The sequence below is a fragment of the Microtus oregoni genome, unplaced genomic scaffold (genome assembly GCF_018167655.1).
Source record: "Microtus oregoni isolate MIOR12 unplaced genomic scaffold, Mior012 000045F_ref0000178, whole genome shotgun sequence".
NCBI lineage: Eukaryota > Metazoa > Chordata > Mammalia > Rodentia > Cricetidae > Microtus > Microtus oregoni.
Window position 1 is genome coordinate 10,954,839 of NW_024543219.1, and position 24,011 is coordinate 10,978,849.

Consider the following 24,011-nt stretch of genomic DNA (forward strand, 5'->3'; position numbering starts at 1 on the left):
TCTAACCTTCTTGTGGCAAACAGGCTAGCCATGCATCTTGGGACACCGAAAGTGCCCAGTACCTGAAACTTCAATGCCAGCATAATCATCTGTAGCGTAGAAATATAAATATCGAATAGATCATGATTTTTAAAATATCTCTAATGCACACCCTTGGGACATTTGCGTTTGAGCTGGAAATTGGGGCCATTGTTTGTTTTCTCAGGTGTAACAATGGGGCTTTGAAGGAGAATGCACTTGTTCTTAAGTGAGGATGCAGGAAGTATTTAGAGGCAAGTCATTATGACAATCTACAAGTTATTTTCAGTGGTTCAGAAATACGGTTAGATGTCAGGCATGGTGGCACATGTCTTTAATCCCAACACTCAGGAGGCAGAGGCGGGCAGGTCTCTGTGAGCTTGAAACCAGTCTGGTCTACAGAGTGAGTTCCAGGACAGCCAGGGCTCTGTAAAGAGACCCTGTCTCAAATGAACCAACAAATAAAAAAGAAACATGGTTAGATGAAGAAGAGTGTTAATAATAGCTAATAAGAGTTCTAATAGTAATAGTTAAATGCGGGTGACTGGTACTATTCATTGTGGTATGTTAACAGTGGATGATAATGGCCGTAAAGAACAGCAGGAGTTAAATGCACAGGTTTACAGGACTTGGGACTGAATCTGGGATCTCAGGCATGCTTGGCAAACCTGTGCCTGGACCTACACCCCAGCTTGCTCTCCTCCTTTTAAGCTTTTCTGGCTGCCTAACTGTTTTCAGAAGAAAAACTTTGGGAAAGATTTTCATTAATTTTGTTTTTCTCTGTCAAAAACAAGATTATGTAATTCCCCCAAAGGGAATCCCTTCCCAAAATATGAATTAGAAATTGGAGACCATACAAATTTGAAGAATTTTCAAGCAGATTTTGTATATGTGTGTGTGTGTGTGTGTGTTTTAAAAATCATTGCTCAAGGGTAAACACAGATCTGAAGCAACAGTTTCCTGACCTTTGTCGCAATGATCATCAAATACTACTTACCCAGACTCCACTGGACTTTGTACAATAGAGTTTACCAGAGATAGTGGGTCTCCGCGGTCATAAACAAACTTCATCCTACAGTTCACACATATGTTTATTATAATATGACACTCCTGGGGGGGTCTGTGAGAGCATACACAAGATGCTCGTTTCCTTGAAGAGTTCCCAGTTCCAATAGAAAGCAAATCATGGTGAAATTGAGAGACACAGAAAAGCTTAGACGTATAAACTAAAACAAGGGCCGGCCGGTGGTGGCACATGCCTTTAATCCCAGCACTCAGGAGGCAGAGGCAGGCAGAACTCTGGGAGTTCGAGGCCAGCCTGGTCGACAAGAGCTAGTTCCGGGACAGGCACCAAAGCTACAGAGAAACCCTGTCTCAAAGAAATAAAAAAATAAAAAAATAAAAAAATAAAACAAAGCAGTTCCAAAAGGGATCATGGGGAAAAAAACATCACCCACACATGTGAGACAAAGCCCTCCTAATAAGCTGTGTGTTCATGGCAATTAGACATCCACAGATCTCATGTGTGTACACGATTCCTTTTCTTTTCTTTTTTTCAGGTCTAAGTAGATTCAGAGCATCACAACTACAATTTTCTTTTTCTTTTTTTTCTTTTTTCTTTTTTATTTTTTTGATTTTCGAGATAGGGTTTTTTTGTAGCTTTTTGGTTCCTGTCCTGGAACTAGTTCTTGTAGACCAGGCTGGCCTTGAACTCACAGAGATCCACCTGCCTCTGCCTCTGCCTCCCAAGTGCTGGGATTAAAGGCGTGGGCCACCACCGCCCAGCACAAATGCAATTTTCGGTTGCTCTTCTCCACATTCCTAATTCAAGCATTCTTTCTCTGCCGTGAAGGTTGGAACAACGTTGGATATTTGTGGCTGATGAGACTGGAGAGAGGTTCAGGGTTAAAAGCGCTGCTTGTTTTGACAGAGGACTTGAGCTTCCTTCTTAGCTCCCAAGTCTGGCTGCTCACAGCTGCCTGTAGCTCCAGAACCAGGGATCTGATGCCCTCTTCTGTCCTCCGTGGGTACCTGTACGGATGGGATGTGAGTGTGTGTGAACACACACACACAAATTCCGTCGGTACCTGTATGTATGTGATGTCAGTGTGCGTGAACACAGACACACAAATTTCATCATCCCACCCACAGACCTCTGGATAAAGAATGTGTCCCCGGACTGGGTAAGGGTGACACCTATGGCACTTGGCGCCTTAGTTCCTGGTGCTCTTAAAGGAGGCTGAAGAAAATAGCATTTATTCTAGAGTTTAATAAGGAAAAAGAAAACCCACTGAGAGTCACATGCGAGTCAAGAGTTCTTGTAGCTGCTATGATCGATTCATTTTAAAAACTTTGTCCATAGCCAGGAGGTGACGGAGCACACCTTTCATCCCAGCACTCAGAAGGCAGAGGCAGGTGAGCATCTCTGAGTTAGAGGCCAGTGGTCTACAGAGGGAACTCCAGTTCAGCCAGAGCTACATAGTGAGACCCTGTCTCAAGGGGTGGGGGCCGGGAGTTTTATCCTTGGCTCTCACTGTGTGTAGTATCAGTACTTGAGGAAAAGAGACAACACGAATTCCAGCCTAGCTTGTTTTCCTAACAAGTTTCAGGCTAGCCACAGCTACATAGTAAGACTTTGTATCAAAAACAAAACAAAAGATACAGTCCTCAAAGCTGGGGACACAGCCTGGTGGTAGAGCGCTTGCCCGGCATGCAGAAAGCCCTAAATTCAATCCCAGTACCACACATATTGGCACCAAGTTTATCTCACATGACAGCTGTATGAAAACCCTGACATTTTTACCCAGGTAGTTTTTTTGTGAATCTTAAGTATATTGACTTGACAATTTGGTTTTAAAACTAAAAACATTATTTTTTATATTTATTTATTGTGTGTGTGTCACCCAGTTATAAGTGGTTGTGAGACACCTGATCAAGAACTGAGCTTGGGTTGTCTGGAAGAGCAGTATATGCTCTTAACCCCCAAGCCATCTCTTCACCCCTGAAATATCTTCTATTATTAATGTTTTTTTTGACAGAGCCTCATGTATCCCAGGCTATCATCACATTTGTATGTAACTGAAGATAGTTTTGACGTTCTGATTCTTCAGTCTCTGCCTCTCAGGTGCTGGGAGTACAGGTGTGTGCCAGGATGCTTGGTTCACGTGATGCTGGGCCTTGAACCCAGGGTTTCATGCATACTAGGCAAGCACTCTAACAACTGAGCTACATGATTAGTTATAAAAATTTTAATAAGTAAAAAATATAGAGAAGTGTTTTTGTTACCTCTAGATGGCGCTATGTTTCTTTTTGTTTGTATGTGGTTTTTTTTTTTTTCAAAAGCAGAAGCCACCACAGCTTTTGACAAATTTTGAAGTAAAAACTTGGGGTTAGGAGCCGGGCATGACAGGGTATGCCTGTCATAGCACTGCTCAGCAGGCAAAGGCAGTAAGTAGGAGAGAGAACTGAATCTATATTTATTTAGTCTCTGTCTCAAAAAGCCAACAGAGGAAAAATTATGGCTTAGAGACAAAATATTAATATCAACATATTATTTATTTGACAAAATTTAGTCATTCTATATTTATTTAAACAGCAATTTTATCATTTTTAGTTATGTGTGTGTGTACATGTGTGTGCGTGTGTGCACGCGCGTGCACCTAAGAGCAGGTTCTTTCACATAGTATTGAAATTCTCTAGCTGCTGGAGTCGCAGGTGTGAACTGCCAGATGAAATCCTCTAGCAGCTGGAGTCACAGGTGTGAACTGCCTGATGATGAAATTCTCTAGCTGCTGGAGTCGCAGGTGTGAACTGCCTGGTGAAATCCTCTAGTTGCTGGAGTCACAGGTGTGAACTGTCTGGTGGAATCCTCTAGCTGCTGGAGTCGCAGGTGTGAACTGCCAGATGAAATCCTCTAGCTGCTGGAGTCACAGGTGTGAACTGCCAGATGAAATCCTCTAGCTGCTGGAATCACAGGTGTGAACTGCCTGATGATGAAATTCTCTAGCTGCTGGAGTCGCAGGTGTGAACTGCCTGATGATGAAATCCTCTAGCTGCTGGAGTCGCAGGTGCGAACTGCCTGGTGAAATCCTCTAGCTGCTGGAGTCGCAGGTGTGAACTGCCTGATGTGGGTGCTGGGAAACGAGCTCAGGTTCCTATAGGAACAGGGCCTGAGCGTAACTGTAACCACTGAACCGTCTCTCAGCCCCATGCAGCATTGTTCTATTGTGATAGGTTTAAGAATTCAGTTTATTGATTTATAAAATTTTCCTCAGAAAACTCTAAAGGAAAACATTTCTTTTGACTGAAGACATTATCTCCTGGATACCTAAATTACTTTATTAGAAACTCCGAATGCATGAAGAACACAAAGATGATTTACTAAAGGGGAAATACAATGTAGATAATTGTATGAAAATACATGCAAGCTCACTAGCAATCAAACCAACACTAAAGTGAGGGGTGTCCGTTTTAGGAATAGGTCTTGTAAAGCAGTCCCCTCCAGGGAAGCTAAAGCAGGGGGAGAACTTGACTCTGTAGTAAGATCCTATCTCAAGACAGAAAGAGAGATCTTAAAATGGCCAGACTTTAACCTAACACTGCAACTTCTAATATCCTCTCTGAAGGAAATAATCAGAAGTATGGACATACCTATACAGAAAGAAATGAATTATAGTGTTAGATATGATTATTACATAAATTAGTGTATGGTTTTGCTATTTGACAGCCAAAGGGAAAATTCACCAAGAGGATATTGCATTTCTAAACATTTCTGCACCAAACAATTTGTAAAAAAAACACCACTATACAGAAATCACACATTGACCCTCATACAGTGATAGTGGGAGATTCAGTGCCTCGCTCTCACCAACAGACTGGTCAGTGAGACAACAGAGGAATGCTGGGGCTGGCTGACATCATAAACCAGATAGACCTAACAGACATCTACAGAACATTCCATCCAAACACAAAAGAGTACACCTTCTTCTCAGCACTTCATGGAATTTTCTTCAAAATTGACCACATACTTGGACGCAAAGCAAATCTCAACAGATAAAAGAAAGTTGAAATAATGCCCTGCATCCTTTCTGATCATCATGGATTAAAGCTGGATATCAACAACAGAAACAGCAGGAACTTTACAAATTTGTGGAAACTGGACTACTAATCACTGAATGAAGCTGGGTCAAGACAGAAATTAAGAAGGAAGTTCAAGACAGTAGGTGGTGGTGCACACCTTTAATCCCAGCACTCAGGAGGCAGAGACAGGTGGATCTCTGTGAGTTTGAGGCCAGTCTAGTCTACAGATCAAGTTCCAGGACAACCAGAGTTAAACAGCTAAACCTGTCACAAAAAAAGAAGGAAGTTTAAAACTTCTTAGACTGAAAATGAAAGCACAACACCCAAACTTCTGGAACACAATGATGATGGCAAATCATAACAGCAAGTGCCTACACCAAAATCCTGGAGAGAGCTCATGCCTAGTCTTAGGGATGGTCAGAAGGACAGTTAGGAATTAACAGCCCTCAGAGGCTAGTCTCGAACTCACAAAGTTCCGCCTGTCTCTGCCTCCCAAGTGATGGGATTAAAGGTATCCACCACCATGTCTTGAACTCACAGAGATCTACCTCCCTCTGCCAACATGGACAACTGCACCCACAGTTTAAGAGGCTCTGCCACAAAACACTTAAATGGTGTTTATAAATAGCCTACAGCATGCTTCTTGGTGGCTGCACAGACCTTGAAACGCCATAGAATTTTGGCAATCAATATATCTCTGGCCAGTACCTCTACCATGAAACTAGATTCTCAGAAAGCTAAGGAATGGGATGGATCTAGCCATCAAAGACACAGCTTTAATCCTAGTCATATTGTTTAGCAAATTAAAGACTCATGTGGTCAGAAAAAGAGAGATATACAGTAAAGATAGATTCAGATGAAGGAAACCTCTAAATGGTTTACAGTGTGTTTAAAAATATATGCAGGCTTGGGAGAGAAAAGGAAAAAGGATAAAGTCCTTCTAAAAAAGAAAGAAAGAGAGTAGTTGGGTGTGGTGGCACACCCTTTAATCCTAACACTTGGAAGACAGAGGCAGTTCAAGTACAGCCTAGTCTACAGAGTGAGTTCCAGGACAGCCAAAGATACACAGAGAAACCCTGTGTCAAAAAGCCAAAAATTAAAAATAAAAGAACTAGAGTTTAAAATAAAGCCATATAAAGATGGAAAATACAGAGAGAATCTGGATACTGCATGTTATTGTGTTGTTTTTGAATTATTTGATGGCTGAGGAAAGCGCAACAGCTGCTAAAAGACGTTTGATTACAAATGCTGCTGGATTAATACAACATATGTATTTTGAGCCAGGTGGCGGCAATCCCAGCACTTGGGAGGCAGAGGCAGGCGAATCTCTGTGAGTTTGAGGCCAGCCTAGTCTACAAGAGCTAGTTCCAGGACAGGCTCCAAAGCTACAGAGAAACCCTGTCTCAAAAAAAATTAAAAAAAAAAACAAAAACAATATTTTGAAAATGCCTTGACTTCAATATTGAAGTCAAAAGATATGTTACTTTGGAGAAGAGGTTTTGCTTTCCCACAGGTAGTGAGAAACTGTGGATTCATTCTGGGTTAAGAAAAATCAGGTTTGAGCAAGGAAGACCCCCTGAGAAATCTCTGATAGGAGTGGATAACCCAGATGTCTGAGTTCTACATCCAGAACAGATTCAAGACTGTTGCCTGAGATGATCAAGCCTCACAGGATATTCCATTCAGGACTTGACAATAATTCAAATTTTTCTTTAGGTCCCTGTAAGATTATCAGTGCCCCCAGTCAGCAGGAAGTAGACTAAAAAACTACGCCCGCATTCTCAAAAGTGGATTATAGATGTTGTTCTTTGTTTAGAGTGTTGGTTACAAGTTGTGTGGATAATAGTCAGGAGGAAAGTTAAACAAGGGAGATTCGACTCAGAGTTCTTGTTTTGAAAAAAAGGGGGGGAGTGCTGTGGGACAATGGTTTTGCCCTCTAAATATTTGTTTATTGTACTTGTTTAATAAAATGCTGATTGGCCAGTAGCCAGGCAGGAAATATAGGCAGGGTGACCATGCAGGAAGAAGAGGTGGGGCAATGAGTCTGGGAAGAGGAGTCAGTCTGCAGCTGTTACCCAAACCCAGAGGAAGCAAGAAGTGACTGCCTCGCCAGAAAAGGTACCAAGCCACATGGCTAACTCAGACAAGAATTACGGGCTAATGTAAGTTATGAGTTAATAAGAAGCCTGAGCTACTAGGCCAACCAGTTTATAATTAATGTAGACCTTTGTGTGTTTCTTGGGACTGATGGGCTGTGGGACTAGGCGGGACAGAAACCTCTGTCAACAGTGTCCCTTCCAAACTACGCTGAAATCCTATGCTGTAAGGTGATGGGTGTTAAGAAGGAGATTTGTGTGTGGGAGGAGGGGTGAGAGGCAGAACTGTGGCTCGCATGTAAAATGAAACTAAAAAAAATTAAAATAAAAAGAATTTAAACTACTTAAAAAGAAAAAGAAGAAGAAGTAGACCTGTGGATGATGAGTAAGAAAGGAGATCAAAGCTCTGACAAATAGGGCCTGGAGAACTATCTGCCTCTTCCACCATGTCAGGGTGAAGCTAGAAGGTGCTGCTGTTGACGGAGAAAGGGGGTCTCCAACAGAGCCAGCTCTTTGGTCTGGAGTTCCAAGCTCCTTAACTGTGAGATCTAAATATTTATTTATAAACTACCAGTTGGTGAGTTTATTTGTTTTGTTTTGAGAGACAGTGTGTTAGACAGGTAGAGAAACAGAACTGGTAGGATTAGGATTAATCTATACATTTATAGAGGGGGTTTATTAGAGTAGTTTACAGGGTATGGTCCAGTTAATCCAGTCATGGCTGTCTCCTGATGGAAAGTCCAAGAATCCAGGAGTTGTTCAGTCCATGAGGCTGGATGTCTCAGTTGGTCCTCAGCATGCACCAGGATCCCAAAGAAGAGGGCCCTAGTGCCAGTGAGTGAACGAACATGCCGCCAGAACGAGGTCAAGCAGCAAGAGCAAGTGCCTCCTGCTTGCCTGTCCTTTCCATAGGCTGCCAGTCAGCAGGATTTAAGGCAGATCTTCCACCTCAAAAGATCCAGAATTAGGCTGGGTCTTCCTATGACAAATGATTCACTCAAGAGAAATTCCTCACAGGTGTATGGCATCGGCTCTTAGTTAATTCCATATGTAGTCAAGTTGACAATCAAGAATGGTCATCACTGGGGCTGGAGAGATGGCTCAGAGGTTAAGAGCACTGACTGCTCTTCCAGAGGTCCTGAGTTCAATTCTGAGCAACCACATGGTGGCTTACAGCCATCTATAATGAGACCTGGCGCCCCCTTCTGGCTTGCAAGTACACGTGGAAGGAATGCTATACACATAATATAATAAATAAATAAATAAATAAATAAATAAATAAGAATGGTCATCACTGAGAGTCTCACACTGTTGTCCAGAGTGGTCTTAAGTCCTGGTAGCCACTCTGTTTCAGCCTCCCACGTGCCAGTATTACAACTGTGAACATCATGTGTCTGGCCTCGAAGTACAGAATACTTTCCGGATGTGTATGAAAAGACCCCAAAACACTCACCTCCTGCTAATCCAACATTATTGTGTTTAATCTGGGTTCCTGAAAATGTCACAAATTCTTTATAAAGACATTTTTCAGAACACTGAGAGAAATCAAACCTAAAAGAACAAAAGTGCTCATAGAGCAGTCAAGTTCAAATGAAAACTGTGGTGAGACTTTAAAAGATAGACTTCCGGGGTGGCTGGAGAGATGGCTCAGAAGCTAAGAGTACTGTTACTTTTGCTAGGACCTGGGTTTGGGTCCTAGCACCCATATGGTAGCTCACAACCACCTGTAACCTGAGTTCCAGGGAATCCAATGCCTTCTTCTGGCCTCTGTGGGTACTGCATACATGTGGTGCACTTACATGCATTCAGGCAGAACAATTAGACACATAAGAAAAGAAAGATGCTGGGCGGTGGTGGTGCACACCTTTAATCCCAGCACTCGGAGGCCGAGGCAGGCGAATTTCTGTTAGTTCGAGGCCAGCCTGGTCTACAAGAGCTAGTTCCAGGACAGGCGCAATAGCCACAGCAAAACCCTGTCTTGAAAAACAAAAACAAAAACAAAAAAAGAAAAGAAAGAAGGAGATTTCCAGGGCCAGCATGATAGATCAACAAGTAAAGGCCACCAAGCCCGATGAACTCAATCCTAAACCCACATAGCAGGAGAGAATTGCCTCTTGCAAGATGGTCTCTGAATTCCACATACCTCTATGACACATGTGCATCCCTCATAAATAAATAATAAAAAGTCACAATATTTGCAGCTGAGTGTAATAGCGCAAGTCTATAATTCCAGCACTCAGAGGCTGAGGGAGAAAGATTATGAATTGGAGGCCAGTATAGACTATATAGTAAAAGCCTGTCTCAAAAGACAACAATAACAACACAAAGCACAAACATTAAAAAACACTAAAATGAGCCGGGTGGTTGTGGCGCAAGCCTTAATCCCAGCACTCAGGAGGCAGAGACAGGTGGATCTATGTGAGTTGGAGGCCAGCCTGGCCTACAGAGCAAGTTCCAGGGCAACACAGAGAAACCCTGTCTTGAAACACTGAAATAAATAAGTAAATAAAAATAAATTTAAAAAGACACTAAGATGTTCACATTTAACTTCTCGGCATGCTCTGTTTCTAGTGGGCCATGCTTGAATGTCCGCCACAGTTACCACTCAGCCACAGTAGGTCAAGATTTACTTTGTATTTGTTTTAAAAATGATTCCCTTCCATTTTTGGTCATCAAGAAAAATTTTTATGTCTAGGGGATTAATTTTAGTAGTTGCATTTGCAGGCATTAATAGTGAGATAACCCTATATTTGGTAGTTGTACTTTTTACTCTTTTGGGAAGTCACCACCCAGCTCCCAAATAAGTACACATGGAGACTTATTCTTACTTATAAATGCCCTTAGCTTGGCTTATTTCTTGCCAGTTTTTCTTAAATTATCCTAACTAACTTTCGCCTCTGGGATTTTACCTTTTTTTCCCCCAAGATAGGGTTTCTCTGTAGCTTTGGAATCTGTCCTATAACTAGCTCTATAGACCTGTCCTCAAACTCACAGAGATCCGCCTGCCTCTGCCTCCTGAGTGCTGGGATTAAAGGTGTGCGCCACCACCGCCACCATCTCCCCACTACCTTTTCTTACTTCTGTATATCTTACTTTCACTCTTATTTGGTGGCTGTGTGTTGGTTGGCTGGGTGTCTGGGTGTCTGGCTGGTTGGGTGGTTGCGTGTCTGGGTGGCTGGGGTGTTGGGTGTCTGGGGGACTGTCTCAGTGGTTGGGTGTCTGGCTGGTTGGGTGTCTGGGTGTCTGGGTGGTTGGGTGTCTGGCTGGTTGGGTGGTTGCATGTCTGGGTGGCTGGGGTGTTGGGTGTCTGGGGGGTTGTCTCAGTGGTTGGGTGTCTGGCTGGTTGGGTGTCTGGGTGTCTGGGTGTCTGGTGTCTGGGTGGTTGGGTGGCTGTGTGGTTGGGTGTCTGGGTGGTTGGGTGGATGGGTGGCTGGTCCCTGATGTCCTCCTCTCCTTGTTCTTGCTTGCTCCTTCTTCTTTTTCCTCCATATTTCTCCTTCTATTCTTTGCCTGCCCCCCCCCCACCTATCCTTTCTCCTACCTTGCTATTGGTCCTTTAGCTCTTTATTAGACCAATCAGGTGTTTTAGATAGGCAAAGAATCACAGCTTCACAGAGTTAAACAAATGTAACATAAATGAATGCAACATATTGTTGTATCACTAAAACAAATGTTCCACAGCATAAACAAATATAACACATCGTAAAATAATATTCTATAACATAGCCCAACTTTTTTTACATAATATTTTTATCAATTATTTGAGAGTTTTACATCATGAACCCTGGCCACACTCATTTCCTAGGTCCACACACCCCACCCTTGTAAGACCTCCTCTGACAGGGGTGGGAAGAAGAAAAAGAAAAAAAAAACAAGTCCAATTTGGGTTTCCCATATTCTCACTAGAGCATAGTCAAACTCCCAATGGTCAAACTCTTAAAAAAAAGCTGAGCCCTTCCCCACCCACACCCCCTGCCAGAAGCTATCAACTATAGAGAGCTACACCTCGGCCTCCTTTATACACACTTTTTAAGAGTTCTTTTCGATGGCTTTCTGTCTAGGCTGTAACTATGGGGAGTAGGGTAGGGTTAGGGGTGTCACAGAAGCTCTCTGTGTCCTTCTTTCTCAACTGTGAGTCTGCAGTCATCTATCCAAACCACTGCAAAAGTAGCCTCCTTGCCCTTTACAGTCAGTGGGAACTTGGGTCACGGACTTCCACATGGCTTCTAGTGTTGACACTTGCCACATACCTCATGGTCTCCGGTTACAGTACAGACCATGACCTCAACATGGCCTTTGTGGCAGCATGGGTCACCAACACCATCATAGCCCTAGGCAGCAGCACAGGCCTGAGGACATCAGCCCATGTCTACACAGCCCAGCCCACCCCCATGGCAGCCCAGACTACCGCAGACAGCTGCATGGCCTACAGTAGTAACACGGGCCACTGACATCAACATGGATAGCCCAACCTTTTAATATGTGGGAGATTTTCTTTGCCTTGGCCTTATAAACTGTAACAACAAACAGACTTCTCTAAGTTCTAAGAGTCACTCGTGTTCATTCATAACCCTAACATAAATTTATCATTAAACTTAGCTTACTTAAATTAGTGATGGAAACAGAGTAGACTGAGAAAACAGAACATGAACATCCTATATAGATATTGTATATTATATATAATGTAACATTTGCCTGGGGCTTGTATAGGGATAATTACAGTTTATTTATTGTTAGCCAAGACTGAGGTCTGACCAACACATTGTTCTAATTTATTTGATCTGTTTCATTGATTTTTCTGATTTTGCCTGTTTTGTTTTCCCTTCCTTCCTTCCTTCTTTCTTTCTCTCTCTCTTTCTTTCTTTCTTTCTTTCTTTCTTTTTTCTTTTTTTGAGACAAGGTCCCAGGTAGCCAGGCTGGCATCTTTAACTCTAATGTTTTCAAGACTGGTCTTGAACTCCTGAATCTCCTACTTCCACTGCTCAAGTGCTGGGATTACCGGCATGCACCACCCCACCTGGCTCTTCCTATTATTCTTCAGAAGTGTTCCTGACGCTTTAGGTGTCCACTGCTTTATTTTTTTTTTTAAGATTTATTTATTTATTACGTATACAGTATCCTCAGTGCTTTGCCTGCAGGCCAGAAGAGGGCACCAGATCTCATTACAGATGGCCGTGAGCCACCATGTGGTTGCTGGGGATTGAACTCAGGACCTTTGAAAGAGCAGGTGGTGCTCTTAACCACTGAGCCATCTCTCCAGCCCCTCCACTGCTTTATTAAAGTATCTGTTGGCTACCACTGTGCTTTGGAGGTTGTGACTGAACTTGAGCCATGCAGTTGAATAGGCAAAGTCTCAGCGGGAGACTGTAACTCTACATCAGGGGATTTCACGTTTTCTTCTGACTTCTGAGGGCACGAGGCATGCACATAGTGCACAGATATAAACACTCATATAAATGCAACTTAAAACATAGTCCTTCAGGAAGCCAGAGCAGAGCGTGCGGTACAAAGATGTTTCCATAGCTTCCTCAGGGAAGGTGAGGAATTCCGAGAGGTTGGGTGATGTTGGTGTGTCAGGAGAGTCGATGGGGGAAGAATATAAATTTGCACAAATACAGTAGCTAGTGCTTAGATGCCACCACTGTAAACAGTTAACAGACGGTCATTTAACACAATGAGGTATTACTATTTCCATCTCCATTTGTGGGGATTTGAAAGGAAACAGCCCCCACCAGAGTGGCACTATTAGGAGGTGTGGTCTTGTTGGAAGAAGTGCGTCACTGTGGAGGCGGGCTTTGAGGTCTCATGTGCTCACCCACACCTAGTGTCTCAGTCTACTTCCTGCTGCCTGCAACTGCCATGCTCCCCAATGTGATGATAATAGACTGAACCTCTGAAACTGTAAGCCACCACCTCCATGAAATGTTTTCCTTATAAGAGTTTCAGTGGTCACGGTGTCTCTTCACAGTAGTAGAAACCCTAAGACACCATTCTACATAGGAAGCTACTGTGGTGCCATTCAAATTTGCCCATAAAATGTCTGGTTCTTTTAAAGACATGAGCCCTAATCCCACCACCCTCTACCTAGTGAAATACGGCAGAAGTGTGGGAAGCCTCTTCGAACATCACAGTCGGCAGTGCAGATCCACGCGAGGCAAGAAGGAAGCCTGGTTCAACATGACTCAGCCGGTGTTGGTTCAGACTTCTAGAGTCTGACTCTCGCCATTTATTTTAGGCATATTTAAGCACAGCACCATATTGGAAAAAAGTTTCCTGATGATAATGAACTCGAGCCCAAGCTTAAGACGTGTTTACCTTGAAACTCTTCTCAAAGCACCTGTGACTTCTTCCCTAAAGATGGATTCTATTGACTGAGAAACAATGCTCAAGATATGAGTCTAGGACGGATGACTGAAATAAACAGGAGTCTGGGGTAGGGGACAGATGTGGCCTGGCTGTACATAGAGCGCAAATCACCAGGCTGTGAACCACCTCCTCTCCCGTTTGGAAAGTACACGCGACATCTCCCATCTCTTACTGCCTGAGACGTAGTGCTTGAGAAAAAAGGTCTAGGGAGGAAGAGTCTGGGATTAACATCAGAGTTTGGGAGAGCCAGGTGTGTCCTGGCTCTACGGATAACACTGGTGAGTCTATTAACCACACACATTCCCAGCCTTCTGGGTGGAAACCAGGGACAAACAACCCCGCATGCTTTACATCCCTGATTTTCATAGTGCTTCTCTGTGAACGCAAGGACCTTGTGCCCTCTACACAGAGCGACAAATTGTGACGCCTGAGACTAGGTTGTAAAAGGCATTGGGGCCTTCTTGTCCCCTCTCAGATGGATTGTCCATGTCCACTGGGGGGAGGTTAGGGGGCGCTGCTGGAAACACTGAAGCAGCATTCTGGAGTGTTTGCCCCAGGAGGAGGAAAGCCCTTTCGCTAAGCCCGTTTGGAACTGCAGCTGTCATAGGAGCCACGACTTGGAGAGATGGCTCAGAGGTTAAGAGCATTGCCTGCTCTTCCAAACGTCCTGAGTTCAATTCCCAGCAACCACATGGTGGCTCACAACCATCTGTAATGGGGTCTGGTGCCCTCTTCTGGCCTTCGAGCATATACACAGACGGAATATTGTATACAGAACAAGTAAATATTTTTTTTAATTTATTTATTCATTATGTGTACAACATTCTGCTTCCATGTATGCCCACACACCAGAAGAGGGCACCAGGTCTCATTACAGATGGTTGTGAGCCATCATGTGGATGCTGGGAATTGAACTCAGGACCTCTGGAAGAGCAGTCAGTGCTCTTAACCTCTGAGCCATCTCTCCAGCCCCAAATAGATATTTTTTTTTTAAAAAAAAGGAAAAGTCTTCTAATCTCAGTGTTGCTTTCAAATGAAAGCAGCTCCAGCCTCGACTGTTCTCAAGAGAGACCCTGAGCAACCAACCCAGCTAGGACTCCCCAGATTCCTGACTCAACCATAAAGACAGTAGATGTTAACTGTTTTGTTTTGTTTTGTTTCCTTAATCTTAACTATTTTAAGCACCAAGTTGTGGGTAATTTATCATGCAGTGCTAGATAATCAGTTGCAACATTAGCACATTAAGCTGTGTTTTCAAGCACACATGACTCATATGTTAGATTTCTGAGCAGCGTAAAGAGACAGAAGGTAGAAAAAAACCAGAGTCTGACCTTGACAGACTGGACTGTGTTTATTAATGTACTCAGCTAGGGGCAGCTGCTCTCCCATGGAAACTTGAGTCTGCCAAGGAAGAAGCTGCCTGGGACCCTTTGTAAGAGTAGGTGAAGGGCTTGGGGATCAAGGGGTTGTTGCAGCTGCAGGGGCTAGGTGTCTCTCCCAATGTCCCAGCTAGCCAAGGAGTAAGCGTGGAAGCAAGACATACATTGGTAAGAAAAGGAAAACGCCCAGAGGAAAAGGTAATCGAGATAATTTAAGTTAAAAGTTGCCAAGAAACAAGCTAAGCTAAGGCTGGGCATTCCTATGTAAGAACAAGCCTCTATGTGTGATTTATTTGGGAGTTGGGTGGTACTCCCTTCCCCCCAAACAGTCAAAAGAGTGAAGGAGTAAAACATCACACAACAATTCTCAACGGAATGTTCCTGGAGAATCAGAAGAGGTCTCAGAAGCTGAACAAGTCCATGGAACCTGCCTGTTGTGGTTCCAGACCTCTCTTGTTGTGGTTCCAGACCTCTCTGGAAAGAGCCAGCAGAAACCCTTCCCTACTGGCGCCGCCGGCACCAGAGCCCTGTCTCAGCACTCCTACTTGTTCAACTGCAACACACACTTAACATTTCTCAGCTGGCTGGCAAGATGGCTCAGCAGGTAAGGGTGCTTGCCACCAAGCCTGACAACCCGAGTTCAATCCCTGGAACTCACATGGTGCAAGGAGAGAGCCACTCTTGAAAGTTGCCCGCTGACCTCTTCACCTTGTGCACCTGCCCCCCTCCACACGCAATAAATGTGAAGTTTAGCAATGACTAGGCACATAATAAACGATTGTTGAATGAGCAAATACTTTCAAGTGTGTCGTGAGGTTGCTCAGGCTGCAGCTTTGTTTATGCATTACATACACAAGTGACGAGACTGCTCGGTGAGTGAGTCCCCTCGACTCATGACATTGCCTCAGATTTGAAAGGAAATCCCATGTCTCCAATGGTGCAACAATTTTTGTCTCTCCTATGGAAGAGCTGTTAACTTCAAAGGCCTATGATTCTAGAATGTTTCCAATCATTCTAAGATTGAGTTTAAAAATGTTTAAGAATTTGTCGGGTGGTGGTGCATGCCTTTAATCTCGGTACTCGGGAGGCAGAGGCAGGTGGATCTCTGTGAGTTCGAGGCCAGCCTGGTCTACAAGAGCTAGTTCCAGGACAGGCACCAAAGCTACAGAGAAACCCTGTCTTGAAACAAAACAAAACAAAAAAAGTTTAAAAATTTCAGGTGCTTTGAGTTCTGGGCTTCAGCGGCCTCCTTCAGTGGCGCGTGCTTCTCCAGCTCCAGCTGTCCCAGAGGCAATTTCCTGTCCATCTGGGAGTCATTACTTTCAAAACTCGTATTTAGGTAAAATGGAATCATGTCAGCACTTACCTTTCTTGCTAATTAGCTGTGGTGATTAGAATCTCTTCTTAAATTATGCTCAAGTCGTCGATGAAGAAAGCCATGGCAAAACCATAAAATAATAGGTCATCAATAAAGTTACGAAGGTCTGAAAACTTACTCAGGGGAAAAAATTAACAAAATTGAATTAATGAATTAATGTAGCAATTCTCTTCAAGGCAAAAAGTTTCCCACATATTTAAATAATTAAAACAATTAGACAATTGTAAACCAGGCTTCCAATTCTGTGGTCTTTTACAGTAGGAAGGTTCTGTTGTAAACTGGATTTATTAGTCAAAGATGACCACTGAAAAGGACACAAAGCCAGGATTGCCTGATGAAGGGTCCTGTAGGCTCTTGTTTTATTTTATTTTTTTGAGAAAGAATTAATTGATTACATCTGGGGAAACCTTGCTCTCCTACTCTTCAGGGAAACCTTATCCTTAACTTCCGCCTCCTCCTTGTTTCCCAGGCCAGCTCTTTCCGGACTCTTCTCGCCTGCCGTTCCCCACTGTACTCGGTATCCAGCCCCTTGGCGAGGAGGTTTCCGTGCTGGCATTTTAGGTGGTTCTGCGGTGATTTCCTGGGTGCCTCACACAGGCTTTGTCTCAGGAGTTAGCTTTTCCTTAAGGCCAAATGGAAGGTTAGCTCCATTTCCCACAATGCTTCACTACCGTCCTGTTTCCAGGCCCCCAATGGTTAATTTTTTTCCATCCATTCAACTCTGCTAAGGTTGAACTGTTTGGTTCAACTGTTTGGTTAAACACTAGTCATGGTGTTGCTCTGAAGGTATTTTTAAGATGTAACATTTAATTCAGTAGAAGCTTTTATGACAGGTGGGCCCCATCAGTGAAAGCCACGACTGGAGAACTGAGCGTCTCCATGGTGGAAGGAATCCCACTTAAAACTGTAGCAGGGCATGGAGGAGAGAAAGAGGAGGGGGAGAGAGAGGAGGGGAGAGATTGAGAGGATGGGAGAGAGAGGAGGGGAGAGATTGAGAGGATGGAAGAGAGAGGAGAGAGAGTGGAAGGGGGAGAGAGAGAAGAGAGAAAAGAGAAAAGAGAGAGATTGTGTGTGTTTTGGCTGCTCTGGAGAACTGGCTAATAAAATTATAGAAAACCTACCCAAAGGAGAGCGCCAAGAGAGTATAGTATGCTGAGCTCTCTGGATGGGACCTTCGAGGAAGCTACCATGTAGTTAAATCTGTTGTGATCAGATTGAGGTGTGATGAGGCACACCTGTTATTCCCAGCGCTGCAGAAATGGAAGGCTGGCTGCTGCAGGCTAGCAGGCACCATTGTAATCTCCGGTCTCAAAAAGAAAAAAAAACAACTCAAACAACCTCCCTAGAAGCAGGCAGGTACACTCTGCCTCCTCCAAAAGCTAAGAACTTGGCAGCTACCACCACTTTCTCTAAACCAGAATAAATGTAGGTGTCGCTGATTTTAGCTTTGTATTTGGTTGTGACTTCAAGCTTATGTAAAAGCTGCAAGAATAAGAATATTGGGCATGTGTTGGACTCTAGCGTCCAAACACCGAGGAGGAGTCACCTCCAGAGACCACCTCACACACCACAGCCGATGCAAAAGCATGAGGATTTTATTAATTCTGTCATGACAGGGTCCCCCAGCATTCTGGAAGCTGAGAGACCTCGAATAGCTGGCACAGACTACTTTTAAAGGAGAAGGCCACAGAAGCAAGGGGGGTTGTGATTGGCTTATTCAAAGAGGCTATTATCAATAATTGGCTGGAGAGCTGTTGCCAGATCAGATGAGGTAAGAGGTCATTTTGACCCCGTTTCCCAGGGGACCAAATCAAAACGTACGTATATGGGTAATTGTTCAGGAACTGAGTACGTGCATGTGTAGCTGTTAGGTCCTTGGTTCCCAGGGGAGGAGGGGAAGCACTATGGCACGGAGGCTGAGAGGATTCAGAATTGTCAGAAATGGCTTCAGACCTGTCTTAAAGTCTTACACATGTAGGTACATATGCCCACAGACGTGCACATCTTGGAACTTCCACCCGGCTTCAGCTGGTCTCCTCATTTACTTTATTATCTTTTTCTTACTTGCCCGGCTTCAGCTGGTCTCCTCATTTACTTTATTATCTTTTTCTTACTTGCCCGGCTTCAGCTAGTCTCCTCATTTACTTTATTATCTTTTTCTTACTTGCCCGGCTTCAGCTGGTCTCCTCATTTACTTTATTATCTTTTTCTTACCTGCACACGCTCTCCTTCCCTCTTTCCCGTTTCTTATCTTTCCTTCTTTCTCCATTTGTTTTTCTGTGCTTTGGATTAACCTATGGCTTCACAAATGCTACTCAAGTGCTCCACAATGGAGACACTCCCCACACCTTTCTCTTCCCGTGGGGCTAGAGAGTTGGCCTACCATATACAAGCCCCCGGGTTTGATTCCTAGCACTGCAACACACACACACACACGCACACGCGCTTTCTGAACCATTTGAAAGTCAACAGCATACACTATAACCATGTCTCTTCAGATGCCACAGCCTGTATTTCTCGATGACGGAACTTAACATTGAACAAACTCATCTAGTCCAGGAACCAGTTCAACGGAATCTATCAGTGTGATCGTTCCTCTTAAAGTGTTTATTTGTCTTTAATAAAGGATTAAGTTGCCCTGCCTTCCTAACCTGGAAATGTCATCTACGGTATGTACTGTGAGTTATAATGAAAATTTAATTAAATATATTTAATATATATTAAATATATGGCTTCAAGCTTGTTTTCACAAACCTTAGGTTTGCAGATAAACCAGCCTAAGCTGTAGTTTTCCTCCTAGGCCCCCTTTGTCCACTCACAGTCCTGGGTGGAACACATGCTCTTGGGAGGCTTTGATTAGCCAGCTCTCTGGCCCATCCTTGTCCTCATACGCTCTTGACCTGAGCGGTCCTCTTTGCCCTGGGCTCAGTTGGGAGGCACCTCAGCCTCTTGTCTAAGATTCTGTGATGAACGGCTTATTTATAATTAGAGATGGTCTTGGAAATTAGAACCAGATCTGGTTCTCTCTCTCCCAATGAATTCATAACACAAACTCTAAGAGCAGGAGTTAACAAATAGTTAATGAGAAAGTACTGAAGTCACTGGGCATGGGCTTTCCCAACATATGCTCTCTTAAGATTTATTTAATATATTTTGTAGAAAAATAATGCAATTAGGGTAGATTTAGCCCATATCAAAGCTCTGGCTTTGTTTATCTAGAAAGGGGAGTGTTTGATTAAATTACTCTTCATCTGAACATAACACAGGATGGGGACATCCCATTAGGGGTATAAAGATGGACCACTGAGCCATTAACTGGGACCAAAGACTCACATGATGTCACAGGCCTAAGCAAGGAGAAAGTGTCTTCATTTGGAAATATTTTGCTATACCTGTCAGAGAGTCTGGTTAAAATGACTCGTTAGAGAATGCTTGTTTGGGGTCTAAAAATGGAAGTCACACAGTGAGCATGGTCCTTTTGGCTGACTCACGTGGCATGGGTTTCCCGCAGATGAGACTGGAGAAGGTTCACCACACTGCGGAAATTAAGGGGATTTGTTTTGTGTAGTGTATGTGAGTGTGTGTGAGTGTGTAGAGTGTGTGGGTGTGTGCCTATATGTGAGTGTATGGTCTGTGTATGTGCGTGAGTGTGAGGAGTGTGTATGTGTGCATATATGAGTGTGTCTGAGTGTGGTGTATGTGAGAGAGTGTGGTATACATGTGTTGGAGTGTGAGGGTATATGTGAGAGAAAGAGAGGGTGTGATTGTGGCTGATCTATCAAAGGTTTTTCTTAGTCTAGGCAAGGGCTCCCCCACTGAGTTACTGAGTACACCCCCAGTCCGAGTTACTTAAAAGCATTTTTTGGGAACAATGAAAAGAACTTAGCTCTTTAAAAAAGGAGTGAGTTTAAGTTAAAAATCTGATAGGGAAGGGCACACACGTTTAGTGTTTACTAATCAGAAATCTCCAGAAGCCAATTCCCCCTTTGTGGAAAAAAGACTTGTGTTTTAGAGGAGGTGTTAGGAAACTTGATCCATAAACGAATTGCCTCTTAGAAGCTGGATGTGGTGGTCCCTGTCCAATTCAGCACTCGGAAAGAAAGAGGCACCAGGATGAGCTCAAGGCTAGCCTCGTCTGTGGAAGACCCTGTCTCAGAAAACAAAACAAAATGAGGAAAAGACCACTTGAAAACTGAAGGCCAATCTTACCTTAGAAACCAGCTAATAGGGGTACAACCAAAGCTAGGAAGTTACTAATAAAGACATGGCAGGGTCACCCCGTCTAATCCATACCACCTCGTTCTGGAACCCCAGATGGCTTTGAGTCCATGGGAGGCCTGCGGACTAAGTGTGACCATCCCTGATGAACCCTAGGACTCCGTGCACTTGCCCTTAGCCACCGCACTGGAGGTGAGGTCAGGTCTAACTCCCACATCTAACGCCCACAACAGGCGGTTCATTTCCATTGGTGAGAGCCAGTGGCACTTCCTTTGGACACCCCCTTTCTCAGGGCCTGAAGGAAATAATGTTTCCTTTTGCATGAGGGTGTAGAAAGTAGTTGAGTGCCTAGAGAGAGGTCCTGGATTTTTCCTTCCTTCCTTCTGCAAGCGGTTTTCTACTTCTTAATTTCCCTGGAATCCAGAAAGACTGTTCCTCACTTCCTCCCACGGAGGCAGCCTCGGCAGTGAGCCATCCAGACACGTGTTCCAATTGCCGGGCGTTTTCTCTACTAAGAACAGCAGGGTTGCATATAGCACCCACATCGTATGTCATCGGCAACATGAGCAGCTTCCTCCAGTTTCCCAGAGCAGCCTAGACTACACCTGGTGCCAAGTCCCCACGAACCAAGGCACAGTGTCCTGCAGGTGGGAGGGATGAGGACGATTGCTGTGTTTATTTCACAAGAGCAGCAGGGTTGTGAGCATGTGCTGCTGTTTGAGACAGTATGGCCAAACCGGCAGGGTTGTGAGCATGTGCTGCTGTTCAAGACAGTATGGCCAAACCGGCATCACCAAGATTCTTTTTTGTTTGTTTGTTTGTTTTCCAAGACAGGGTTTCTCTGTGTGTTGCTTTGGACCCTGTCCTGGAACTAGCTCTTGTAGGCCAGGCTGGCCTCGAACTTACAGAGATCTGCCTGCCTCTGCCTCCCGAGTGCTGGGATTAAAGGCGTGCGCACCACCGCCTGGCTTCATCACTAAGCTTTGGATCTATGTTGCTTTCCTAAGAGTTTCAGAGTTAGCTCTGATATTGAAGTCTTAGATCCACTTTGAGTTCATATTTTACACATGGTATAAGGTCAGAGCCCAGTTTCATTCCACTGCGTGTAGATACCCAGTTTCCCAGCAGTGCTGGTAGAGAAGATTGTCTTTCTTGGTGTGGAATGGTCTTCGGTGGGCATTGTGTTATTTTACCTTGAGAAAAGGAAACTTGGTGAGTTAGAATTTACACCTCACCTTCTAGACTGCCATTTGCGTTTCAGTAATTTGTAAAATCTATTCATTTATAACATTTTTTCTCAAGGGACAATGAGAGTAGTAGGTTTATCTGGCATAAAGGTCCTCAAGGGGTCTGCCAGACTCAGGCATCCCTCCCACGCATGCCTGTGCTGGAGGTGAGTCCAGACTCGGGCGTGCCTCCCACGCGTGCCTGTGCTGGAGGTGAGTCCAGACTCGGGCGTGCTTCCCACGCATGCCTGTGCTGGCACAGGAGGTGAGTCCAGACACAGGCATGACTCCCACGCGTGCCTGTGCTGGAGGTGAGTCCAGACTCGGGTGTGCCTCTCACGCGTGCCCGTGCTGAAAATGTGTCCAGACTCGGGCGTGCCTCCCACGCGTGCCTGTGCTGGAAGTGTGTCCAGACTTGGGCATCCCTCCCACGCATGCCTGTGCTGGAGGTGAGTCCAGACTCGGGTGTGCCTCCCACGCATGCCTGTGCTGGAGGTGAGTCCAGACTCGGGCGTGCCTCTCACGCGTGCCTGTGCTGGAGGTGAGTCCAGACTCGGGTGTGCCTCCCACGCGTGCCTGTGCTGGAGGTTGAAGGACATTTAAGAGGTGGAGTCTGGAGAGGGGCTGCTATCTTTAGGGCCTGCCTGAGAAGGGATCAATCAACATAGTCTCCATGGAGAAGGGTTACTTTCTTCTTCTTTTTTTAAATATACATTATTTTATTACAATTTTTTTTAAAAAAAATAACAAGAGAAAATGCAACATCCTAAAAAAAATTTACTGGTAATACAAATTCCTATGTATGTTTGCTGTGCTACCATAAGAAATTAAAGAAACCATTAAATATTTAGGAACATTCAACATCAAAAGCTTTAAATCTAACTGTATGTTGTAGCCCCCCAAAAAGCTACAAATTCCTTTTTTAAAAAAGTATTTTCTCTACAAAGAATCTCATCAGCTATACAAAAATCTGTACAGTTTTTATACTGAAGCTAATGTTGAGCTGCACGTGAATTTCACATTCTTAGCAAAATAAGTTGCCTGAGCACATACACTCCACACATTTTAGGACAGCCATTTATTCTTCATCCTCATCTTCTTCCTCATCATCTTCATCTTCTTCTTCCTCCTCCTCCTCTTCCTCCTCTTCTGGTTCATTCTTCTTCTTTGAGCCTGTTGGCCTACCAGGACCCTTCTTTCCTACTTCGCTTTTGCCCTTGGCACGGTATGCAGCAATATCCTTTTCATATTTCTCCTTTAGTTTAGCCGCCTTCTGCTCATGGGGTTGTTCATCTTTGGCCGACTGTTCAGACCACATCTCACCCAATTTTTTTGCAGTATCTCCAATAGACAGGCCTGGGTGTTCACTTTTGATCTTTGGGCGATGTTCAGAGCAAAACAGGAAGAAAGCAGACGGTGGTCTTTTTGGAGCATTAGGATCCTTTTTCTTTCCTTTCTTATCACCTTTGGGAGGAACGTAATTCTTCATCTCCCTGTCATAGCGAGCTTTGTCGATCTTGGCCAAATCTTCGAACTTCGATTTTTCCTTTGCAGACATGGTCTTCCATCTCTCGGAGCACTTCTTGGAGAACTCGGCGAAGTTGACCGACGAGTTGGGGTGCTTCTTCTTGTGCTCCTCGCGGCACGTCTGCACAAAGAAGGCATACGAGGACATCTTGCCCAGCGGCTTTTTGGGGTCTCCCTTGCCCATCGCTACCTGGCGCGAGCGCGTCCCTCCGAGGCCAGACACGGACACTTCCTTCCCCAAACTCCGGTGAGAACTGGCTCCTCGAGAAGGGTTACTTTCAGAGAATTTGCCTAGCTCCTTGGCAGCCTCTTTGGCATCTCTCATACCCACATCATCTCTCTGCCACCTGGACTTCCATTATTGTGATACCACCCACCATGAGGACCTCACCGTAGCCAAGCTCAGCCTCCAGAAGTGGGAGCTCAACAAACCTCCTTTTAAATAACACTGCCCAGCCTCAGCTGTTCTCTTTTTCTTCTTAGTTCAGTATTCTACAGTTGGAGGTCTTCCCTCGTGAGGCACACACATTCCAGTGTAAATAGGAGGAATAAGAAGCATTAGTTCCACCGGTGGTGGTGGTGCAAGCTTTTAATCCCAGCACTTGGGAGGCAGAGGCAGAGGCAGGTGGATCTCTGTGAGTTCAAGGCCAGCCTGGTCTACAGAGTGAGTTCCAGGGACAACCAGGGCTACTATACAGAGAACCCTTGTCTTGGAAAACCAACC

At 44.4% G+C, this 24,011-nt stretch overlaps 1 protein-coding gene across 1 annotated transcript; it reads right to left on the minus strand.

The window, feature by feature from the left end:
• Positions 1–22,656: 22,656 nt before the first annotated feature.
• Positions 22,657–23,471, minus strand: LOC121435100 (high mobility group protein B2-like). Its single transcript, XM_041634178.1, has one exon. It carries the CDS (start codon positions 23,469–23,471, stop codon positions 22,839–22,841), a length of 633 nt encoding a protein of 210 aa, XP_041490112.1. The 3' UTR covers positions 22,657–22,838.
• Between the last annotated feature and the right edge of the window lie 540 nt (positions 23,472–24,011).

Excerpts from the sequence above, each read along its gene's own strand:
- LOC121435100 (XM_041634178.1), bottom strand. The coding sequence starts at position 23,471 with ATGGGCAAGGGAGACCCCAAAAAGCCGCTGGGCAAGATGTCCTCGTAT.